At 45.2% G+C, this 25798-nt stretch overlaps 1 protein-coding gene across 1 annotated transcript; it reads right to left on the reverse strand.

The window, feature by feature from the left end:
- Window positions 1–523: 523 nt before the first annotated feature.
- On the reverse strand, window positions 524–16250 carry LOC307207753 (brain-specific homeobox/POU domain protein 3-like). Its single transcript, XM_079961815.1, has 3 exons — window positions 16192–16250; window positions 3427–3757; window positions 524–2793 (listed from the first exon to the last, which is right to left on the reverse strand). The coding sequence occupies exons 2-3, from the start codon at window positions 3706–3708 to the stop codon at window positions 1864–1866; spliced, it is 1212 nt and encodes a 403-aa protein (XP_079817941.1). The 5' UTR covers window positions 3709–3757; window positions 16192–16250; the 3' UTR covers window positions 524–1863.
- Between the last annotated feature and the right edge of the window lie 9548 nt (window positions 16251–25798).

The raw sequence follows: 25798 nt of genomic DNA on the forward strand, positions 1-25798 counted from the left end.
TGCGCAGCAACAAGGAAGACAAGTTGATTGTGGAGGGAAACTACCTCTTGGTTGCCCTATAGCTATTTCCTTTCAACAGCATTTTGCGCTGTGCGTTCTACTTTGTAACATTTTAAAAAATCGAGGCGAATAGTTCCTCGACCCAAGACACATAGAATAAAGAACCTTTGCTTGTAAACAGGGGGCGGGGGCGGTGACCTGAGTTGTGCTTAGATCCCGGGACTCACATTCCTTTCCTGCTCAGATCATCCAAAGCCGTGGAGCAGCGTGAGGTAAAACGTGCGTGTTTTATTTGAACTTGTGTAGCATACATGGACACATCATTTCATTCGTCACGCACTCACACAAACGAATAATACAATCTTTCTATTTTCTTTCCTTAAAAAACAGTGACATGGAGACCATTTTGCTATTACATAGGCAAAGCGAAACGAAATAATTTTTTTTTGTTTGTTTTAGAAAGTGCCAAGTTAAATCTTTGCAGAGGAAGAAGTTGTTTGCTAATAATTAATTTTGTTAACCACCGTGTTTGGTTTTTAAAAGAAGACATTTAAATCAGAATATTTTACCTTCCTCACACCCCGCAGAAAACAAAACAATCTTTTGGATAGTTGCATTCTAGAAACAAAAATGAGAGGGGGGGGGTCCAGGTGGGGGCGACAAAAAGCGTGACTTGTTGTATAATACCAAACACAAAACATCGAAGCAAAGGGGAAGCCTGAAGTCACAATATCTGCACACTTCCCTGGGAGTAAGTCCCATTGAACTCAATACGATTTACTTCTAAGTAGAGATGCGTAGGATTGCGCTGTGCGTTAGAAACCAAGGAGCTCCTTCTGCCCTTGCGACATTCATATCCACCCCCCAGCGCAATTCCACAGGTTTGAAGAAGAATAAAGGCGATATTTAATGATTTGATTGTCAAAGCGCTGTTGTTGTTGTTGGTTGTACAGTGAAATTATACAGGATTAAATAGTTCAAGTGAAGTCAAATCAAAATTTTAAATCAAGCTCTCTCCACCATCACCGGGTTTTCCAAATCAGCCAGACAGGTTCCTTTGATATTTGCACTTCTTTTCTCTCCCTCCCCCCTTTTAATTTTTGTTTTTTTTAAAGGATGAGGTAGGAACAGAAGATTTATTGCAAAGAATGCGGCTGGATTTTGCTGTGGGGCAAGGAGAGGATCGGAAGGCTGAAGCATGCGAGGCGAAGCCGGGTCTGGGATGGGGTGAAGAGTGCCGGAGAGGTAAGCCAATGGGAGCAAGGGTAGTAGTAATAATAATTTAAAAATCTCATCGAACAGAAGCCAGCAAAAAGTGTTAAAAAACAAACAAACCTTTGGAACTCGGGAGGAAAGAGGGAGTGTTTGTTTGCTTTCGGTTTCAAGCTTCCTTCCTTTCCCCCCTCCATATCTCGTTTGCTTGAAAATACAGGGATGGAAATGGGATGGAAATATGAAGTCCCTTTTTTCATTTAAAAAAAGAAAAGAAAAAGTAAACCCACGAAAAAGACTCAACTTTTTCACTCACCAGGAATATGGTACAGTAGCATAGGGGTTTTCCCCCTCACTCCTGTATATATCTATTGAAGTATTTGCATTGTTCTTTTACTTAGTAAACAAAGAGTCTTTATTCTCTCTCTCTTTCTCTCGGATGGGGCTGGTTGAGTTGTGTCTGCCTTTCGTTACCCCTCGGCCAGGGGAGTTCCAGTAAGTCCAACACAGGGTGCGCTATGAGCTCCCCATGCTCGTGGGAGATGTTTTCACCCCTTTTAATTTTAGATTCATCATTGTCCCTCCGTTTTAGGCGTCCTTTTTGCCTTCTATCCCCCTCCGCTCTTCCTGCCCTTTCCCCATCCTCTCTCCTCAATAAGCGGCGGAGAATTTCATGCGCTTCTGCTTCTGCCTTTGATTGCAAAACCAGACCCTCACCACGTTCTTCTTCAGATCCAGCTTCTCGGCGATGGCGGCGATCTTCTCCGACGAAGGCCGTGGCTGGACGGCGAAGTAGGCCTCCAGCGAGCGCTTCTCCGGCGCCGCGATGGAGGTGCGCTTGCGCTTCTTGTCTCCCGTCGAGTACACCTCGGGCTTGGCCATCTTCTCGCGCTGGGCCCGCTCCGCCTCCTCCAGCCAGGCTTCCAGGATGGGCTTGAGGGCCACCATGTTGTTGTGCGAGAGGGTGAGCGACTCGAAGCGGCAGATGGTGCTCTGGCTAAGGCACCCGACGCCGGGGATCTTGAGGTTGGCCAACGCGGAGCCCACGTCGGCCTGCGTCACGCCCAGCTTGATGCGCCGCTGCTTGAAGCGCTCGGCGAAGGACTCCAGCTCCCGCGGGTCCGTCTCTGTCTCCGGGCCGGCCAAGACAGTGTGCGATGCCAGGCCGTGGGGCGGGTGGTGGCCCATGCCCATGGGCGGCTGGCCGTGCGCTGGGTGGCCCATGGCATTGAGGGCCGGCAGGTGGGCGTGCGGGTGGGGGTGCGCGGGCGCTGCCCCCACGTCCGGTAGCGGCAGGGCTGAGTTGAGGTGCTCCAGCAGCTCGCCATCCAGGCCCTGAGCAGGCTGGTGGTGATGGTGGTGATGGTGAGCGTGGTGCGAGTGGCCGCTCAGCACCGACGGATGGTGCAGGTGCACCGACGCCGAGGTGGGCGTGCAGGAGACCGAGACGCTGCTCATGGTGTGGTAAGTGGCGTCCGGCTTGAAGGGGTGGCTCTTCTGCGAGACAATGTCCACCGCCGCCAGGGCCTCGGCCCCGCGCAGCAAAGTCTCGTCCAGGCCGGCGAAGAAGTTACTTTGCAGCTGCGAGGGGGTGGGGAGAGAGATGGACAGAGCTCAGAGAGAGGCACGCAACCAGAGAAGGAAAGCAGGCACCTATCCACCACCTCCGACCCTAGCTGGGTCGCCTTGCTGCTGGGATATATCAAATGAACCTTTCCTGCCCCCCCTTCTTTCCCGAAAGTATACCGTTTCCTACCTCCACGTGTCTCCCCTCCTCATTTGTGCCACGCAACTTTTGAGAAGAGGACTGGGCTTGGGTAAACAGGAAGGGCCGGGACAGTGCCGTCGGATCTCCGCAGAGTCGTCTTCTTCCTCTTTCCAGACTTTGCCCGAGTTATCTTTCGGGCTCACCCATCACCCCAAATGTCCCGCGCCCCTCTCTTCCCTCTTCCTGCACCCCCGACTTTGAAATTTGATCTGCACCTTCGCAGAGGCTCCCGTCTAGGGGATCAGAAGGAACCAGTCCAACTGAGTGGGTCACAGGGGTGGAGAAAGGAAGCAAGGAATCCAGGTACAGACATCCTTTCACAGAAATACTAGCTCCCACCATCACTTTCCTCTCTCCCCGACATCCTTTCACAGAAATACTAGCTCCCACCATCACTTTCCTCTCTCCCCCACCTCCATCCCCTTTCCGTAGAGCCCGTTCCTTACCTGCGGGGCAGGCAAACAAGCCCTCCGGATGGCCTCGGAGCTGGAGTGGAGGTGGGTGTACTTGGGCTCGTGCAGGATGGGGTGCATGCTGAACGCCTGTTTGCTGTTCATGGACATCATGGTGGTGATTATGGTGGTGGCGGCGTTGGCGAGGAGCAGGAGGAGACCAGCAGGTGACCGCGCCAGCCCGGCTCCCCTTATTGTCTCTGCCGGCGCTCTTGCACTATCAATGACATTATAGAGCCGCCCAGACCACACCCTTCCAGCGGGCCGCCCTCCCATTGGCTGCGGCGGCAGGACTCCGCCCCGCCCACTTCCGAGATCTCCGAGCCTGAAAGGGATTTTATTTGGTTTAGCAGGAGAAGCGCTCACGCTCCTTGCTCGCCCTTTTGCTGCCAGAGCTCCCGGAGGCGGCTTGTCAAAGAAGAAAGAGGGCCAGGGTGCTTCTCTTCTACTACTACTACTACTACTACTACTACTATTATTATTATTATTATTATCATTATCATCATCATCATCATCATCATCATATCATTATCATTATTTGTTGTTGTTGTTACTACATTAAAAACATTTTTTTTAACTGTCACCTGTCCTGGAAATGAGTTATTTCCTTTGGCTGTGGCTGCCTGCCTTTGTGGAGTGACCTCCTGCTCATTCTGTTAAACGGGGTTGCGGGCGGGGGGGAGAAGTCTTGCACTGACTACCACTGTTCTAGCCCCATCTGAATTAAACCTCACGTGCAGCAAGCAGCAGAGTTAAGGAAGCAGAAAAAAATATCAGCGTCAGGACATATGGGGAGAGAAATACAAGGATAAGCAGTTCCGACGGGGGCGGGGCGGGGAGGGGAAGTCCTAGAAGCCCCCTCCAAAACAATGTATCTGAAAGTTGTGCTTTTGAATTGCCTCTGCCAGTGAAAATGAGGTCTTGATTTCTGTCCTTGATCTCCTTGCTTTTTTACCGTGTTATAAATAAGAACCTGCGTTAGGACCAACCAAAATGTCTCAAGAATGTATTTCCCCTGTTGTGGCTTTTGGATTTCTACTCCTGACGTAGACTAACATGGGAGTCTTCAATTTTAATGTGCTTGCTGCTAGCCTGCTTCTCCTTACTCTCTGTTTCAGTGTCTCTCCACTGATGGAGAAAAATGGAGTGACGGCGTGCTGCCAAAGAGCAGATGATAAACTTTGGCTGTCTTCACATTACCATTTACTCTGGCTCCAGTGCACTCCCCACCCACCCCTGGTTTTTGAATCTGTGTACACACGTCACACAGAACTATCCTGTAGTTTCTTGAGCAATGCTGGTCTTCAATGTGCTTTCCCCCGAACCACCTTTTCAGTCCAAAAGGAAAACCACCACATTTCACCACATTTACTGGTACTTCTCAGTGAAGCTAAGGCGCATGCATTTGAGACAGCAATTGCATATATGCAGCTGACAGTATATGCACTGATGACAGCTTTATGAATACAAGTTGGGAGGGGTTGTAGAAGTGCAGAGACCAAACAGGTAGTGCACACTGGGATAATATTCCCCCCCCCCCGCGTGTACCACAGTATGCAAATGTGACTTGAGACACAGTGGCCTTAGAATTTATTCCATGGGTAGGCAAACTAAGGCCTGGGGGCCAGATCTGGCCCAATCACCTTCTAAATCCAGCCTGCGGACAGTCCAGAAATCAGCGTGTTTTTATGTGAGTAGAATGTGTCCTTTTATTTAAAATGCATCTCTGTGTTATTTGTGGGGCATAGGAATTTGTTCATTTTTCCCCTCCAAAATATAGTCCGGCCCCCCACAAGGTCTGAGGGACAGTGGACCAGCCCCCTGCTGAAAAACGTTTGCTGACCCCTGAGCTATTCTGACTCTCTTCGCAATGGCTCATCAGAGTATTAGTAGTCAGAGCATTGGTAAGAGGTCTTTTTCACATCACCTGCTAATTTCTATCTACAGGTGTCAGGGACTGAGCTAGAGACCTTAAGCATGCACAACATGGGCTTAACCACTGAGCTTCAGTCTGTCTCCTGGTAAATAGGAGACATTTTGTAATCACATAGAATCCTAGAATTGTATAGTTGGAAGGGATCCTGAGGGTCATTTACTCCAACCACTTGCAATGCATGAATCTCAACTAAAGTATCAATGGCAAATGGCCATCCAACCTCTGCTTAAAAACCTCCAGGGAAGGAGAGTCCACCACCCTCCCAGCTCTTGCCATCAGAGAGTTGTTTCTGATGTTTAGTCGGAATCTCCTTTCTTGTAACTTGAATCCATTGGTTTGAGTCCTACCCTCTGGAGCAGGAAAAAGCAAGCTTGTTCCACCTTCCATGTGACAGCCCTTTAGATATCTGAATATGGCTATCATATCTGTTCTCAGTCTCCTCTTTTCCAGGCTAAACACACCCAGCTCCCTCAAGCATTCCTCAAAAGGCTTGATTTCCAGATCCTTAATCATCTTGCTTGCCCTCCTCTGCACACATTCCAGCTTGTCAAAATCCTTCTTAAATTGTTGCACCCAGAACTGGACATAGTATTCCAGGTGTGGTCTGCCCAAGGCAGAATAGAGTGGGACTATTACTTCCCTTGATTAGGACATTATACTTCTGTTGGTGCAGCCTAGAAAAGCATTAGCTTTTTTTCCTGCTGCATCAGACAGTTGACTCATGTTAAGCTTGTGGTCTACTAAGACTCCTAGATCCTTTTCACATGTACTACGGGCAAGCCAGGTACCCCCAATTTTATGTTTGCGCAGCTGATTCATCTCGTTTAAGTGCAGAACCTTACATTTATGCCCATTGAAATTCATTTTGTTAGCTTGGGCCCAGTTCTTTAACATATTAAGGTCATTTTGAATTCTGATTCTGTATTCTGTAGCATTAGCTACCCCTCTCAGTTTGGTGTCATCTGAAAATTTGATGAATTTCCCCTCAATTCTTTCACCCAAGTCATTTATAAAGATGTTGAACAACAATGTGCCCAGGACAGAATCCTGATGAGCCCCACTGGTCACTTTCCCCCAGGATGTTTAGGAACCATTAATGAGCACTCTTTGGGTTTGGTCAGTCAACCAGCTACAAATCAACCTAAGAGTAACCTCATCCAGTCTACATTTTATCAGCTTCCATACACCAATATCATGGGGGACTTTGTCAAAGTCTTCACTGAAATCAAGATACACAATGTGCACAGCATTCCCCTGATCCACCAAGCTTGTAACTGTATCAAAAGAAAAGAAAAGAAAAGAAAAGAAAAGAAAAGAAAAGAAAAGAAAAGAAAAGAAAAGAAAAGAAAAGAAAAGAAAAGAAAAGAGCCATCTAGGGGGATGGGGGGCTGAGGGCTCCCCAAAAAAATCAAGGAGGGGGCTGAGCCCCATCAAAATTCCATGCTTCTGCCAATTAAATGTGTTGTCATGTCACTCCCATTCCAAGTATCCTGACTGAGGCATGTATGAGTCAGAAAGTTAGCTTTATTCAAGGCATGCAACAGTACAGGTCAGGCTTGACATAGGTACAGATTGCCATGGACAGGATTATGTGGGAATGTTCAGGGTGGCAGGAGAGGATATATTGTTTATTAATATCTTTCCTAACTTGTGCTAGCAAGTTCCTTTACTTAGCAGAGTTTACATTCCCCTATACACAGCAGAAAACTAGTTGCAAACTCGTGTGAGTTTCTTAAGACAATACACAATTCAATCTGGTTTATCCAGACTGAAATGTGTTCTAATATTTTCCTGGTAGGACCCCTTGAGTCCCTCCTAAAAGAATAAAGACACCAAGGTCTTATTCATAAGCAATAAAAAGGAAGTTTACTCACAATCAGGCAGAGCACAGTGTGATCCCTGAAGGCAGGTGTTAGGCTTAAAGTTACAAACTTATACTAACAAGTTTATCCCATAAGGGAGACAACCTGGGGCAGCCAGCAGTTCATTCCGGGAAGTTTGCAGGACGAAAGGAAGATGGAAAAGAGAGAGAGTGGCAGCATGCCTTGTCCTTTTACCAGGTTTGGTTAAGGTCATGCCCGCCCACTAGTCACATACAAGGAAGGAAGCTCCAGGCCAGGAGGAACAGGAAGTTTAATCTGGCTGGACCAAGCATTCCCTTGCATGTTCACTCTCGGAAAACAAGGAATGTTGTACTTGACTGCTCTCAGTGGATTATATCCCACAGATTAGAGAATTCATGAGTGGCATCAGGAGTCCAAGATTTGATGCAAGTGACAAAGATATCTCAACAGATGGATTTGCCCCTCCTACCAACATTTAAAAGCAAGACACGGCATGCTTGCACCTTCCAAGATTGGCTGCAGGCTTCCAAACCATGAATGATGGATGTTTTCATAGAGGGGGTAATCTGATACTCCAAAGCATTACATCGTGGCTCTTAGGAGTGAGACTTCCTGTGTTGTCATCTGTCATGGGGTGGGACACACAACATCACCTGCCAAACCCTAAAATGGAAGGAGCTTAAGAATTTGATGAGATGCATTCTACCTATGCTATTCATGTGACTTTCTCTCACTAAGAGATTGCTGTACTTAAAGGTTTGCTGCACTTCGAGGTGCATACTTCACTGGAGGCATGGACAACAGAAGAAGTGGTGCCTAGTCCTGGGTGACGGGACTGAGATCAGCCACCCCTGGCTCCTTCCTCTGCTGACCAGTCTCTCATCCTAGCAGGTTGGTGCCCTTTCTCATTGCTAAGGGCCCCCTCAGTTTTATGGATGGAGGTTGACAGGGAGCCAGCAGGACTGCTTTCCCTTCCCAGTTCCTAAAGACAAACAAACAGGGCCCCCATCCTCTTCCTTGGGCCACTCCACACACATAGTATCATCTGCATCCTTCTGCTCCTGCTCTTCACCTGAGAGCAATTGCTACCCCCGTGCGGAGTCAACCATGGCTCACATCAGCTATGGTGCTCATCTTGAAAGCTCTCAATGTCTTGGGACCCAAATACAATTAGAAGCTCCTCGCCCTAGATCAGCCTGCCTGTGTATTAAAATTAACAGAGGAGGATTTTAATCATGTTCTACCATTATGGGGGGGGGGGGGTTTCATTCAATTGTGATGAAGTTTGTGTAATACCCTCTACACAGGAGCAGTCCTACCATTAGGGAGAGTGAGACAGCCACTTCAGGCATGAGATTTACCAATGAGATTTCGATGGTATGGTGGGGTAGAATGTTGACCCCAGAGGAAATTGTCTGTAGCAATGTCTGAAGGACTATCCTGTAGGTCTACTTATGTGTGAAATGCACAATAAAAAGGATGCTGGGAGGAACGGTTTGTGCCTGACAGAATTTGATTAAGGCTAATTTCATGTGAGTGAGGAGAGTCCAGAGGGAAAGGAGAAGAGGGGAGCCAAAATAGATGCAGCAATGAATGGAGGATGGTGGTGGGGTGGAGGATCTTCTGCCTGTGACCAGGCCAGATGTGTGGCAAGGGTGCTCTCTTTCTTTTGCCTGCCAGCCCACTGGGTAGAGATGAAGACAGCAAGATAATGGGGTGCCAGAGGGAGAAATAAGGTGGTTCCTCCCATTATTTGTTCTGGCTCTGCCCACTGTCAACATGTGACCCCTGATAAATTGCCATTGAGGGAATGGGCTTTTAGATAAGGGTGGAAAGTCTCCCTCCTTTGCTGTAACCACTAGACAACAGTGAGGAGGAGGCCCATGGTTGAGGTTGTGTATCACTGCCATCATGGCTTGGATTGGCAAGGGAAGTTTGTAACCTAGTTGATCTAGTTAACTTCGAAGAAGGGCTGAGGCCTAACAAGCATATCAGCCTAGCCCCAGGGGCAATAAACCACAAGGCGCTGATTATGAGGATGCCCATAGATGCTAGGGAGATTAATCAGGTCTGTAAAAACCTTTATTAAAAAAAAAACCTGACCCACTTTGTACTAAAGGAGAGCTCTTAATTTAAAAAGTGCAATTGCCCACTGAAGGTGCCAGGAGGGAATTCATCGAGGCCAGCTGCCTTTTCCCTCAGTGTTAATCCTGTTTAGGATTTTAAATGGACAACTTGGTGAGTTTCCGGAGCGAACGCAGCTTCTTCCATTAAGAAGCGGGAATCTTTTTAACGGGTCACCCAGGCAGCAAAATGCCCCTCTTGCCGCCTCCTACATTAGGAGGAGGGCTGGCATCCCTACCACTCCAACTCTCTGTAGAGAAGGGAGTGTGAGGGAAAAGAATAAAAGGAAAAGAAATTACAGATGGGGCAAAGTGTGTCTCTACTTTTTAATACTAAATTATTCACCATAAGTAAAATCATGTGTGTCAATTGTGAAAAGAGTCCAATTTGTTTGATTTACATGGCGGGGGGGGGGGGGGTGCCCTCGGGTAGGGGGTGTTTAACTACCTCCTTTAATGCAATTGCCTGTGGCAGCTCACTAAATATTTTATAGGCAGCCTCTGCAAAAAGTGAGGCTGCCTCATCTGATCTGCGCTTGCAGCCCATCCTGTGTACAAAATGGATCTGCTTGGGCAGTCAGAAGAAACCAAACTTATTTTAATTGAGTTAAGCAGCACAATAAAACCACCTAGGCCGTCCAAAATACAAAACACAAAAAACAAAATCCCCTACCACTAACAAAGTCCTAACATGTCTGGCGAAAACCAACAGTTCCCCCCTGGAAAATATATTGACTCCTTGATCCTAACGGTGAGCCCAAAGTTTGGAGCTGCAGAGAAATAGAATTTCTATAAGAAGCCTAGAAAAGTTTCAGGGATTTGAATTAAAATATGTCCTGAAGTCTTGGCAATATACAAAATGTTAATACCTAAATCAATGGTTTAGGTATTGAAAGACATATTAATAACTTGATAGATGTAATTATTTCCCTAAAGTATGGGAGTGAGTGTGTGTGTGTGTGTGTGTGTGTGTGTGTGTGTGTGTTTGTGCTTGTCCAATCCTCCCTAAGAAATAGCCTTATACCTCAAATGCATTGCAGTCTGACTTCCAACTTGTTAGGCTATCAAAGAGCTTTCTTGTTCTTGACTTTCGTATCAGTCACTTTTCAAGGGATGATAAGCAAAAGAGAAATCAATAGATTTCATAGAGGCTCCTGAGTAATGCTGCCTTTCCCTGGGGCTTCCCCATATGCATGGGTGTTACACAGATTGTGGGGACACTCAAAATGGGTGGCAGGAAGTTCCAGACATGCTCAGATGTCCATATCCTCAGGTCAAGTTATTTATCACCATTTGCCCTGGCAGTGGTGGATGCTGGGAGGTGTCCTTCAGAACAAGCAATTTTTCACAGTACTGTGCACCCACAGCTGGCAAGCATTTGCACTATTGATCTGGGGAGGACAAGCGCAAGCCACCAGTGTCAAAAGCTGTGTCAAAACACAGAGCTATTAATTGAGAGCCTCTGGTTGGCTTTGTAACATTTGGTAGTGCTAGAAAACAATTGGGAAGGGCCTCCTTTTAGTCAAGCATTGTACTGAAAAGGCCACTGAACAGGATGCCGAGAAGCCCACAGATCTTAAAGTGGCCACCCTTTAACAAAGGAATTTCAAAGGAGGCTTTAAAGTGGAATAGCTGACTTATATCAGTAAATTCAATTCTACTCATTTGAGTCTGAATAGAGAAAATGGTTTCCTGTCCCATTACATATGTTAATCAACAAAGCATTGCCAAGTTGGTTGTTTTATCACCTCTCACTGCTGTTTAAAGGGTCACTGAGGTGTTGTTGTTATTTTTTTGCGTGCATGCATGCATGCATTCTAGTTCTAATGGGGTTGCCACAAGCTGTACTTTTTGCTTTTCATTTTCCACACCACTTACAATTCCACTTCACCACCACCGTGTGTCTGTGTGTTTGTGCATGCATTTGGTGCATTATGCATTTGGTGAAATAGACTCTTATATCAGGGGTGGGGAACCTCTTTCATCCCAAGGTCCAGATTCAAATATGACCAGGCTTCTGAGAGTTGCATGCCAAGGTGAAAGTGGGCAGGACCAAAGTGAGTGGCACAGAAAATACTCTGGCTGTGTACACACATTTAAAGCACATTCCTCCCTCAGTCCCACAGAATTATTGGAGCTCCAATTTGTTAAAGGTGCAGGGAATTGCCGTTCTGTGAGGTGCAAATGCCACTTCTCAATATTTGGAACAGGACAGAGGGTTGCTTTCAATGCATGGTGTGCATGCAGCAAAAGCAAAATAAAGGAAGTAAAGAAGAAATAAAATTTCCTCCAGTGGAATAAATTAAAAATAATTATAATTTGGAAAAACTGAGAAATGAAGAAATACAATCCCCTCCACTGAAAACACGCGCGCGTGCCCCCCCCCCCCAGTATATATATAAAAAAACTACAAATATATTCTTCTATCACTAGTGGGCCTCCTTGCACACATAGGTTTGCCCCAAATAATGTGCAGGGGATAGGGAGTGGGATAGGAAAAGAGAGAGAGAGAGATAATTCTTGCACTTTTGAATTGATCCTCCACACTCCTGCCTTTCTTCAGCACCTTTTGGATTTTGTTGGTGGAGAGAGCAGTGAATATGAGATTCAGGAACACTGAAAACAGGCATCTCATTCCTGGTAAAACTAAGCTGTTATAACCTTGATGACTCTTGAGGCATTTATTACCCCCAGTTGAGGTTCCATTAGGATGACCCACCAACACCAGTTGATTCTCAGTAACCTCCCACTTGCCCACCTTCTTACTTACAACTAGTTCAAGGGGTGTCCCTGGCTGGCAGCCTCCTCCGCCTTAGTCTCCAGGTGTTGGCTATTGTAGAACTCAGCAGGGAAAAGGATGGCAACAAAAACTAGAAGAAGCTGGTTCTCCCTGTTGTTGGCTCTGATTCCACCTCCAGTTGCCTTCCCTGTCTCACCAGTCCTCTTGGCCACCAGCCATCACTGACTACCCCTTTTTAAAAGAGGCTCCTTCCCTGCATTCCAGTGCAATTTTTCCACCCCAAGAGAAGTATCTCTCAGTCAACAAACTCTGCTAAAGAACAGTAGATAGCCAGGAGTTCATACAGGAGAAAGCAGAAGGTGACCACCTGACCCTCTGGTTAGAAAAGTACAGCTTGCCATGACCTCACGAACATGCTGGCCCCCAGTGAAGAGCTCACCCCCTCTTTCCTCCCTGCTTTTTAACCTTAGGACAAAAACCATGGCTACAGGCTGTGTCCAACGGGGAGAGCTTTTAACCATGATCTCAGGTTTTGATGACATGCTGAAGCAAACCTTGGCTTGGCTGCAGTCCTGCACTGGCCTAAAAAGCCAAGGGAGGAACAAAGTGTTTGTAATCTCCTCCTTGGGAACCAGTGCATTCATTTTAAACTATGGCATGATGTTCAAAAGCAGCCATTGTCTGCCAGACTCCCTACCCACTTAAGGCTTCCTAATTTAATTTCTAGCTTGCTGATGTACATTTACCTGATGGGGAAAACAAGTAGCATCGGCTGGGAAGGCTGGTAATCATCAGAATGGAAGAAAGGGTGTAACTCTTTCCTCTTCTACTGCAAAAACCCAGCACCTGAAGGTGATATTTGTTTAGGGCAGTAGTAGTCTCCAAGCAGCTCTGTCTGGCACCAGAGACTGTCCCTAGTGCATGCCTCCTCCCCAAGATACACCCCTCACCAGCTTTCTTTCTCAAGTCTCTCCCAAAGCCTTTGACTGGCTGGAATGTATTCTTGAACTGAGATAATGCTTGCAGCTTGCTGGATGGGACATAGATGTGTGTGGATGCAGGTGTGTAGAAACCTCTGGCTTTGGCATGGGTGGGATGTACTCTACTGTACAAGAGTAAAAGTTTTATCTGTTGCTCCACCCACTTTTCCATCTGTCCCCATCCATGTGATCTCTGGAAGATTGCCCACAAGGAATGCAGCCCTTGAGCTGCAAAGGGTTGCAGAGACTTAGACAGGATAGGGCTGCAGAAGCACGTCTGTGGAGGCTGTCATGATGACCACCTGCACTTCAGAAGTGACCCTTACATCACACACTTTGGAGAAGGAATCCCCACTTGGAAGACCACATAGCTCCAGGAAACACAAGCCACAGAATGACTCCCTTGTGTACTGGCAGGCGACTACAGTGGGGAGATGGCTGTGTTCAAACCTGCACCTGGGAGCAAAGCCCAACTTGCAGTATCCATTGCACAGCCACTGGGGTCTTGCAGCTAAAGGGAAGCCAAGGCTAGGCACTCTGGGATTCTTCTGCTGTGTCCCTGGAATCCCCCTTCAGCAATAATTTCAGACCTTCAGAATTCCTAGAAGACATGCAAAGGCTTGAGTGGTAAATATTTAATACAGAGAACACTCCCTTCTCCTCACCTCATGCATATTAATGCTATTAAACCATCTCTTTCAGCAAGCAGCAATTGGCTCCTCTACTTCTGACTCCTGCACTCCTTCCTGTGGGGCAGTAGAGAGGGAGGGCAGAGACCTCAGAGAAAAGACTGGACGAAGCTGTTGAGCACCCATGAAGGATGTTGAGGGGCTTGGCAAAGCCAGGTTGGAGGAGTGAAGTGCGTATTGCAGGGGTGGGGGGGGGGGGGGTGAATTGGAAAATGTTCCCTATGCAAATCACAGTAATTCAGATGGAGGTAATTTGCATTGGAAAATCTTCAGTTTGCATTGGATAAGATGTCTGCCCAGGCAGTGATCTAATCTGGCATGGCATTATCTCACTTACATTTAGTAAGCAAAGCTACAATGAAACCCCATTGATCCCTGCCATTGATATAGTCAGCAGCCTATTCAGAGTTGCAAGCTACCCCCCCCCCCAAGAGAGGCTTCCTATGTTTTAAAGGGTTGTGACCTGATTTTAAGACATTTATTCCAGTGCTTCTGTTGCAGGGAGTCTTCAGAATCTGAGTCAGACAGTAGAACAAAATTCCCCATCACCACCACCCCCCCGACATGGCCGCCCCACAGAGCCTGGATGCCTCCCTGCCTCCCATTGTGTCTGAGCTCCTGCCAGCTCTGCCACTGCCACTGAATCCTTGCCCACAGCTTCACTGATGCTGATGCTACAATGCAGCAGTGGCAGTGAGGCACAGTATTAGTGGGCACATCAGTGGTGGCTGCATGGGTGAAGCCATGGTGGTACTGCTGGTGGTGAACTGGGACTGGCATCTGTGTAACCATTGAGACTGGGAAGGGCAGGGTGGATAATGCTTGAAATGGCTTCACCTCACCTCACCTTGGCCCTGTGTTTCTAAGCCTCATTGAATTCCTGTTCAGTTCAACAGAGCTCCACTTGGAGCTGTCCATGGGCCTGCTAATTTGTTTGAACTCATGCTCCTGTGTTAAATAGTCTGCTTGACCTTTGGCCTGGCCTACAAACTCCACCTGGAACATTCTTGACATTAGAGGCTTAATGTGGTTTAACATGTTCCCTCTTTCCAGGGAACCAAACTACAATTCCTTGAATTCTTTGGGGGAAGCAAGGAAAGCTATGCTTTAGCAGTGTGCCTGTGCTATGCTTTAGCAGTGTTCTTGAAGCTACCAGCATGAGTATGACCAAACTGCGGGAGGCAGTGGAAGACAGGAGTGCCTGGTCTGCTCTGGTCCATGGGGTCACGAAGAGTCGGACACGACTAAACGACTAAACAACAGCAGTGTATCTGTCTGTACCGTATCCTGCATGTATCATTTGGCAGCAATATAAAGGACACCAGCTGCCTTATTTTTAGCATTTTAGATGTTGTACTCATGGTGGCTCCCTGGCCATCTTTTTATATGTTCCAGATTGTCCTCTGATGCACCGCTTTCTCCTCACGGTCCAAATTTCCAGTCATCTCTCCAAATTTAAATCAATGCTTCCTCCTTCCCCCGCTTACTTTCTGAGAGGTGATGTCACTGATGACCTGTCTTCTCCTTCCTCTGTAATGGCTGGCGCCTGGGCTATTATATCCCAGCTGCTCAGCTCTGATTGGCTGACAGCCAGTCCCAACCTCATAAACAATGGCTGCGTTGCTGTAAATGGCTGTTCAGGAGGAAGAGGGAAGTGGGAAAAGAGCTAGAGGAAAGGAAAGAGAAGGAGGAGGAGATATTGTTGGAAACAGCTCTTCGACTAAGGCGGGGACTTTACCAGAAGAAGAGGCATGTGAGCTGTCAAATGTTTATTGGCACTGATCAGCAAAAGAGCTTTCTTTGCAAAAGGCATATTTGTGCTGTTTAGTGGGTTTTTAAACATTGGAACTAGGTATGAAATATTGCTGAGTGTATGCTGAAATTAATTTGCCCCAAGAAATTATTCCAAAGGTTACAATGCCCCAGTTGGTGTTATGTGGGAAGAGTAGCTGTGTGCTCCTGGTCTAGACACTGTTCTCTGCATTGGCCATGAAGTTGGTTTGGGGTGGAAGTGGGTGCTAACTTTTTGCTCCACTGTGAAAACCAAGACAGCTGGAAAATGAACAGACATCAAGAATTCGGTAAGGGAGCCTGTTCCTTTGTGCAAAAGTAAAAAATGTACAGGTTAGGGGCAATCCCTGCAGAGCCTGTAAACAAATTTATTCAAATGTGTTTGCAAGCCAACTTGTACTATGTTAAAATCCTTTCCAGACATTTTGTTGAAAAACTGCAACAATATTTTCAAAAAAAAAAGCATCATCAAGACACTAAAAATATGGCATTGTTCTGAATGATTATATCTTGCCTCACATTGTCCCCCAAAATCATAGGATTACAAAGTTGGAAAGCACCTTGGAAGTCATTTAGACCAACCTGCAACTCAGTGCAGGAACTTGTAACAAGTACAGCATCCCTGGCAGATGGTTGTTGAGCTTCTGCTTGCATACCTTATGGACCTGGGTGCTCCCCTTGCATGAGCAGATGTCTATTGCTAGGTGCCTTTCCCTTGCACCCTTTGAAAGGAGCTGTATTGGCGCCCCTCCTAGGAAAAAAAAAACTTTACCATAATAACCACATTAGAAATTACTACTTTTTACACAACCAAAGATCTTGAAGTGTCCAGATTGAGGGCAACGCAAAGAGGAAAGGTAAAAAAAAGATGTCATGCACTTTTGTGCCATGGTGCAAGAAGGATTGGAAGCTTTTCCTGCGTTTGATCTTGCGGCAACAGCAACATTGCATCACCACGCACATATACATCATACACTCCATAGTCTGATAGGTGCATCCCTGGAGGGGCAGGTTTCACAAACGCTAGGCCACTGCTTTCTGCATGTACAAATTATGCCAAATTTCAGGAGAGGAGCTGCAGTAATTTTCCCATAAGGGAAGCCATTACAGTTCTGGGAGGTGGGGTAAAGTGCACAAGAGCCAATGCTATCAGGACATTTCACAATGGGCAAAATGAAGGGCTGTAGGGATGGGGGTTGAAGATGAAAGTGTGATAAATAGATTCATTTCCACCAGAATATTACATAGTAGCATTCCATTTTGTGTCATGCATTTGATTGCTTTTGATTTCATTTCAGATTGCCCTAGGTGAAAGCATATTAAACACTAAGCACTAGGGATGAGTGAATCTGTCAGTTTTGGTTTCTCTCAGGTTCTTAATTTTCGAATCTTAAGTTCAATTCACCACTATATCAGTTTTCAAATTCACTTTTTAAATAGTCCTCTTGAAAATTTGTTAGCCTTCCAGTGCAAATTTCTTCTAACATACACAACTGTGTGTACTTTTGCTTAAAATACACATTGTTGCAAGCAATTTCCCCTAGCCCAATGCGTTTTTGTATATCACGGATATATGCATTTTTAGGCACACTTTACTCTAGTATATGCATTTGTATACACATTGCTTGGCTGGAAAATTGCATTCCAAAAATGAGAAAAGTGTTAATTTTGAAGGATGACTGTTCTGGTTCTCATATTGTTTTGGAAAGTGCAAATTAGGTGCAGATTTGCCTTTAAATATGAACTAAATCAGATTTCTCCCTGTTCCTTACTAAACATGGAATCGGTGGTGTTTAAGGGATACAGTGGCAGAAATGGAATCATATGGCAATTTGCTTAATATCTTTCAGAAAAAACCTGTTAGAAAATATAGCACTAAACTCTCCTTGTGAGAGAGCTGCTGCCCTCACTCAACACTACCAACTCAGCAAGGTTGCCACAGCCGTGGCCATTCTTCATGCTGGCCAGCAGGATCCTTGCAAAATCCACTAACCCAACAGTGACTGAAGGGCCCCACAGTTGTTCCAGTCCAGCAATTCTTACCCATGCAGCAAATGGCACACCAATGGACCTTCTTGGTGGGACTCCAAATAGGCCTTTCACAAGACTAATAAGGACTCATGGATGTACCATGAATGTGCAATACATGTAGACAGGCAGGGTCACATCTTCTAGGTCAACAAAAATGAAATGGCTAGGTTGTACTCGGGTGAAGTGCAAACAGAAGCAGGGGAAGTGGCAATAGAAAACCCCCAAGAAAGCCTCTTTACCCATCAAATATCTGACATACTGCCTCCGCTATAGACCTTTATAATAAGATCAGCAGAGAGGAACCTCTTGACAGTTCCACCACTCACAGAAGTTCAGGGAGGGGAACCAGGAGAGGGCATTCTCTGTAGCAGCTCCTAGGTTGCAGAATTCCTTCCTCACATGTGTTCATTAGATAGTTTCTATCATGTGTGGAAGATGCTCCTCTTTACCCTGGTCCTTAACACCTGAGATTACACACACACACACACACACACACACACACACACACAGTGGTACATCTGGTTGCGAACTGGATCCGTTCCGGAGGCCTGTTCACAACCTGAGAGGAACGCAACCCGTGTCTGCATGTCTGTGTATGCGTGGGTCGCAATTTGATGATTCTGTGCATGCGTGTGATGTCATTTTGTGCGTCTGCGCATGTGTGAGTGGTGAAACCTGGAAGTTACCCTTTCCGGTACTTCTGGGTCGCTGTGGGATGCAACCTGAAAATGTGCAACCTGAAGGAAACGTAACATGAGGTATGACTGTATACATATGTGTGTGTGTGTGTATTTTCAGGTACCATGCTATCCTGGTGGTGGTAATTTGTTTTGAACTATTTTTAATATTGGATTTTAAATTTCTGTAAGCCACCCAGGGACCTTATGGTGAAGGGTGGGCAAGAAATCAAAGTACTATTAATAACAATACATGGATAAGCTTCCATGAGTTATTTTTACTCCCCACATTTTCCACAGAAAGAGGGAACCCATATTAAAATGGGGGCCGGGGAGTATGGATTGGCCTTGTGATGACGGACACTGCAAAAACAAAACAACGCGCGCGCCCCAACAACTGTGCGCACCAGTATCATGGGTCTGGAAATACCCTAGAAGAAAATAAGTCATTACATTAATTGTAGTTAGTTACAGAAAGAATGAATAAAAAAAAGATGGGAAGAGAGGAAAGGATACAGCAGAAAAGAGATACTAAGACAGGGAAGAAAGGAAGAGACTTAGTTTCTTAAGTGAGAAGCAAAATTATCTTGATTTCTGGCTGAATAATTCATATTTGCCACAGGCCATGTATTCTTGCACTTAGGTGTCAAGTGTTTACTGCATATCTCTCCTGACAGGGTGCTTGTGTGATACTCCAACATCACTGTCATGAGAAAGAAAACACAACAACTGTACAAGGGAGAAGAAACAGTAAATGCCGGAATGACAGCTTCCTCCACCTCAATTTGAGAATAATTGCTACAAATGATGCCCCCCTACCCTTTAATAAAGAGTTTGTCTAGCTCCCCCAACCCCTCCTCGTACAACAAAAAACAGCTGTACAGCCAATTAAGATGCTAAGTGTGTCCGCAGGGACTTTTCTAGGAATTGTGGGAGAAGCTTCTTGGTCCAGAGAAATCTGATCCTTGCTCACCGGTGCAAGCAGAATTTTTTTCTGGATCTTGGACTTTGGCCTAGGTGGGATGCATCACACAGGGGCTTGCAATGGGCTTGTAGATGAACTACCACCACTTTACCAGAAGTTAAAGCTTTGAAAGTTAAAGCTATTAAAAGACAAAGCCCTTCCTTGCAACAGCTACCACTGGACATCAAAGATGGGCTACATTTTCTGGGAAGCTTTGCAATAAGGGTGAACAAATGTAACCAGACTTCACCCAAAAGAAAAAAGTTATAAACTTTATTTTATTATATTTGAAAATCATTTATATGCCACCTATAATTCAAAAAATATTAAGGCTGTTCGTTGAAACAAAATACAGATTACTTAAAAACAGCACATTAAATAATGTCTAATTAATAAATGAAACAGCAGTACCCAGTGCTGATTAAAGTGCTGGAAAAACCACCTGAATAAGAATAAAAGTTTTTAGCAAGTGCATTGCCAGCACTTCCCTGAGGGGAAGTAGTTCCTTTAGACCAGGCTTTGCCAGCCTGGCACCGTTGGGAAAATATTGGGGTTCAGTACCAAATACCCTGTGACGTGAGTAGGCAAACTAAGGCCCAGGGGCTGGATCTAGTCCAATCGCCTTCTAAATCTGGCCTGCAGACGGTCTGGGAAAATACAGTGGTACCTCGGGTTACATACGCTTCAGGTTACATACGCTTCAGGTTACAGACTCCGCTACCCCAGAAATAGTACCTTGGGTTAAGAACTTTGCTTCAGGATGAGAACAAAAATCGTGCTCTGGCGATGCGGCAGCAAAGTGGTGCTTTGGGTTAAGAACAGTTTCAGGTTAAGAACAGACCTCCAGAACGAATTAAGTACTTAACCCGAGGTACCACTCTATAGTCCAGCCCCCCACAAGGTCTGAGGGACAGTAGACTGGCCCTCTGCTGAAAAAGTTTGCTGATCCCTGCCCTGTGGGTTCAGCCTGGACAGCCAATAAAATTCAGATTCCAGAGGTCAGCAAAACAGGCTGTTTATTCAGGCATTGCAAGGCCAGTGCAACGCAACCCCAACTATCAAGCAGTGAGGGGTGGCATACCCAAACATTTCATAAGGCAATATTTGCACACTTTTCAAACTTGCAAAGAGGCAGATACACATGAGGCACAGCAACAAGCTCAAGGCATGGCAAGCAGCTTCTGTTCCTTCTGCCATCCTGCTTCCAAGATTCTGCAAGAAGCCCCTGTGTATGTGTTATTCTGTCTCACTCTCATGGCAACTTTGAAAAACAATCTTTCATTCACAATCTAACCTTCACTTGCTCAATCCTTCTCACCCACACTTCAGTTTTCATTCTATAATTTCAATAATCTTATATAATTTCAATAATCTCCTGTCTCAGTGACATCTACGCTGGTTTGGCCATGTCCACAGAATGGAAATTGGCAAGATTAGTGGGGTAGAAGTGGAAGGATCATTAGGCGCGAGTGATCATGCTCTTCTGAAGTTTACTATACAGCGGAAAGGAGCAGCCAAGCATACTAGGACTCAATTTCTTGACTTGAAGAAAGCCGACTTCATAAAACTTAGGGAAGTGCTGGGTGAGATCCCATGGACAGTAATACTAAAGGGAAAGGGAGTTCATGATGGCTGGGAGTTTGTTAAGAGGGAGATAGTAAAAGCACAACTTCAGGCAATACCAATGAGACGGAAACATGGAAGGTGCCTAAAAGAAGCCAGGGTGGCTATCTAAAGAACTTTTAACTGAGTTAAGATTAAAAAAGGATGTGTACAAAAAATGGAAAAGGGGGGAAACCACCAAAGAGGAATTCAAACAAATAGCCAGCACGTGTAGACACAAAGTCAGAAAAGCTAAAGCACAGAATGAACTCAGGCTTGCTAGAGAGGTTAAAAGCAACAAAAAAGGCTTTTATGGGTATGTACGTAGCAAAAGGAAGAACAAAGAAACAGTGGGGTCACTCAGAGGAGAAGCTGGTGAAATGCAAACAGGGGACACAGAAAGGGCTGAACTCCTCAATGCCTTCTTTGCCTCAGTCTTCTCCGATAAAGAAAACAATGCCCGACCTGAAGAATTTGGAGCAAATGATTCAGCAGAGGAAACACAGCCCAGAATAACTAAGGAGATAGTACAAGAATACTTGGCTAGTTTAGATGTATTCAAGTCTCCAGGGCCAGATGAACTGCATCCAAGAGTATTAAAAGAACTGGCAGATGTGATCTCAGAACCACTGGCAGTCATCTTTGAGAATTCCTGGAGAACAGGCGAAGTACCGGCAGACTGGAGGAGGGCAAATGTTGTCCCTATTTTCAAAAAGGGGAAAAGAGAGGACCCAAATAATTACCGCCCAGTCAGTCTGACATCAATACCAGGGAAGATTCTGGAGCAGATCATTAAGCAAACAGTCTGTGAGCACCTAGAAAGGAATGCTGTGATCACCAATAGTCAGCATGGATTTCTGAAAAATAAGTCATGTCAGACTAACCTGATCTCGTTTTTTGACAGAATTACAAGCCTGGTAGATGAAGGGAACACAGTGGATGTAGCCTACCTTGATTTCAGCAAGGCATTTGACAAGGTGCCCCATGATATTCTTGTAAAGAAGCTGGTAAAATGCGGACTTGACTATGCTACCACTCAGTGGATTTGTAACTGGCTGACTGACCGAACCCAAAGGGTGCTCATCAATGGTTCCTCTTCATCCTGGAGAAGAGTGACTAGTGGGGTGCCACAGGGTTCTGTCTTGGGCCCGGTCTTATTCAACATCTTTATCAACGACTTGGATGATGGACTCAAGGGCATCCTGATCAAATTTGCAGATGACACCAAACTGGGAGGGGTGGCTAACACCCCAGAGGACAGGATCACACTTCAAAACGACCTTGACAGATTAGAGAACTGGGCCAAAACAAACAAGATGAATTTTAACAGGGAGAAATGTAAAGTATTGCACTTGGGCAAAATAAATGAGAGACACAAATACAAGATGGATGACACCTGGCTTGAGAGCAGTACATGTGAAAAGGATCTAGGAGTCTTGGTTGACCACAAACTTGACATGAGCCAACAGTGTGACGCGGCAGCTAAAAAAGCCAATGCAATTCTAGGCTGCATCAATAGGAGTATAGCATCTAGATCAAGGGAAGTAATAGTGCCACTGTATTCTGCTCTGGTCAGACCTCACCTGGAGTACTGTGTCCAGTTCTGGGCACCACAGTTCAAGAAGGACACTGAGAAACTGGAACGTGTCCAGAGGAGGGCAACCAAAATGGTCAAAGGCCTGGAAATGATGCCTTATCAGGAACGGCTAAGGGAGCTGGGCATGTTTAGCCTGGAGAAGAGGAGGTTAAGGGGTGATATGATAGCCATGTTCAAATATATAAAAGGATGTCACATAGAGGAGGGAGAAAGGTTGTTTTCTGCTGCTCCAGAGAAGTGGACACGGAGCAATGGATCTAAACTACAAGAAAGAAGATTCCACCTAAACATTAGGAAGAACTTCCTGACAGTAAGAGCTGTTCGACAGTGGAATTTGCTGCCAAGGAGTGTGGTGGAGTCTCCTTCTTTGAAGGTCTTTAAGCAGAGGCTTGACAACCATATGTCAGGAGTGCTCTGATGGTGTTTCCTGCTTGGCAGGGGGTTGGACTCGGTGGCCCTTGTGGTCTCTTCCAACTCTATGATTCTATGATTCTAAGATTCCCAAGGACAAGGTCTACAGGGAGCGGGCTTCAGGCACCAGTTCTGTTGGCAGGCCAACTCTGTGTTACAAAGATATCTGTAAACATGACATGAAGGCTGAGAATGAGACAGAGGGCCTTCTTGGTAGTGGCGCCCACCCTGTGGAACACCCTCCATTCAGATGTGAAGGAAATAAGTAGCAGTTTGACTTCACCTCCAGAGGTGCCTTCCTCCTCATAAGGGAGAACTGTGAAGGGAGAGAGACTCTGAGCAGCTGTTTACTGTACAGTGATTTGGGTTCTGTGAACCAAAATGAACTGAGTTCACAGGCCTTCCTAACACAAATTCATCATTACTTAAACCACACTTTCTTCATTTTGCAGGAGAGAGGCTCATGTTATTGTGGCTATTGTTAAAGAATTGGGAGTCAGATATCCTTAGTGATCAACCACAAATTACCCAGCGGTTGGCCAAAGACTGGGCAGTAGATCCTAATTTGCTTTTTGACCATCCTTGTTCTGAAGAAATTGCACCTTGTCAAAATCATCACTGGGTTTACCAGTGGAGTTGGACCACTGTCCCATAGCCCCCTTTTCTTTATATTTATTTTCACTCTCAGTTGAGCAAACAGGAGATTATGGGTTGTTTCTGCCTCATTACTTCAATTGTCCAGGGACTCCCCATGAGTTCTGTAAGTGTGTAATGTGGTCACACACCCCTCCAGCTTTGGCCTCCTCTTCCCTCAGCTTCAAGTGTCTCTTAAAAAGACAAGATCCATCCCAAATCTATCCATCCCCTGGAGGGATAACAGAAGGATTATTATTGCCAATTTATCTGCTTTCTTTGGCTTCCCCAGGGCTTTGGATGACATAGATGCAAAGACCATGGCAGTTTGTGGAAGAAGAGAAGATCTAAAAGGGGGGGGGGAGAGAGAGAGAAAGAGGGAGACAGAGAAAGAAAGAGGGAAATGGGAATATGAAGAAAGGAAAGGAAAAATTGCCCAACTCTGTTATTGTTGCTGTAATCATCTCAATGTTATTTTTATTGTTAATTAATTATACATAATTATATTTGTTACCTGCCCTTTACCATAAGGTCACAGGGTGATCTACATCTTAAAAAATAATACAATACATTAAAACAACTCCACTCCAAAATACATATAACTCATACATATACATATCAACACACAAATGGTATATTTTGGTATAATTCTAAACAGCATGCTTTGGAAGATTTATTTGTTAAAATAGCCACAAAAATATCTCGTTGATGCCAGTGGTCTCCAATTTATGATCAACAATGAATGATTAATGAGAAGCTGTTCAAATTCAAAAGACAAGAATCTACTTTTGGGTCATTTTGGGAAACAGAAGAAGAAACTCTAGCTTACTAAGCCCGAAGACACTCCCCCCTTCACAAATGTACGTTGAAATCTGCAAAGAGCATATTTCTATGTGTGCAAGTGTCGCTGCTGACTCTCAAATGGTAAGCCAGGATTTTGCATTGCACAACTTGCCCAAATTGGTCATTTGGCAAGCAGAGGCACCATCAGGGTACATACTTTGGGGCAGGGCCCTACTCACCAGAATAAGTAGGAGGGACCCCAAACACAGTCTGCCTTCCCACTTTTGGAAGTAAGTGAAGTAATACAAACTACCATCCACAGGGCAAGAGGTGGGGGCTTCCATTAGACCATTATGTCCAGAGCCAACAGTTACCTAACTGCACTTCTCATTGCCAGAACTTTCCTTATGTGATGTCTGCTGGGCCCATCAAGAGATTTTATGTTTTGTAGGTTTGCTTGTTTATTTTTAAATGCATATTTTAAAAAAAATCAATAAATATTTCCTGGGTGGCTTACAACAGAACAATATTACAAAGGTAACATATAGTAATAATTGCAATCAACTGTAGAGTGCTGAAGAGGAACAAAGCTTCTTTACAGCATAAGCCAGAGATAAGCAAAAGCCTATTGGCAGCCTGGATTTATTTATTCATTTTTAAAAATGTTAGAACACACTGTCTATTTATTGAGCATCCCTTCTGATTTGCTTGCAGCAGGGTTATATCATGTTACACCAAGCAATTGTTTATCCCACACTTTCTATTTTTTATAATAATTTTTTAATTAAATTTTCTGTTTTGCAATTTCAAATAAACATTTTGCAGACTTTAAAATATCCACTGACTTCCCTTCTTCTCTTTCCATAGTTCATTTTGCATATCTTAAAGGTAAAGGTAAAGGTACCCCTGCCCGTACGGGCCAGTCTTGCCAGACTCTGGGGTTGTGCGCTCATCTCACTCTATAGGCCGGGAGCCAGCGCTGTCCGGAGACACTTCCGGGTCACGTGGCCAGCGTGACATCACTGCTCTGGCGAGCCAGCGCAGCACACGGAACGCCGTTTATGCATATCTTACATCCCTGCATATTTTACAATAGCCATTCCAATCGATTTTCCACTATTACATCCATCAAGATTACTCTGTTGAATTTATCTTAATGCTACCAGTGTTTTCAGCTGTACACAGTTATTTTCCATATACTCAATAAATGTATTCCAATCTTCTTTAAACCTATGTTCTTCTTGCTCTCTTATTCTATATGTTAAATCTGCAAACTGCATATTTTGTCAACTTGAGTTGCCAATCCTCTTTAGTTGGGAACTCACTCACTTTCCAGTTTTGGGCTAACAAAACGTGGGCCGCAGTTGTTGCGTACATGATTAACCTTTTCTGACACCTTGGGATTTCATTCTGGATTATCCCCAGAAGAAAGGACTCTGGGTTTTTTGGTGAAAGTAATTTTAAACTTTTTTTTCAATTCATTATAAATCATTTCCCAATTATCCCACACTTTCTAGACTGGAGCATTTCCTCATTACCTTATGCAAAAGAAGTCCAATTTGGGG

The sequence above is a fragment of the Podarcis cretensis genome, assembly GCF_951804945.1.
Source record: "Podarcis cretensis genome assembly, chromosome: Z".
Lineage (NCBI taxonomy): Eukaryota > Metazoa > Chordata > Lepidosauria > Squamata > Lacertidae > Podarcis > Podarcis cretensis.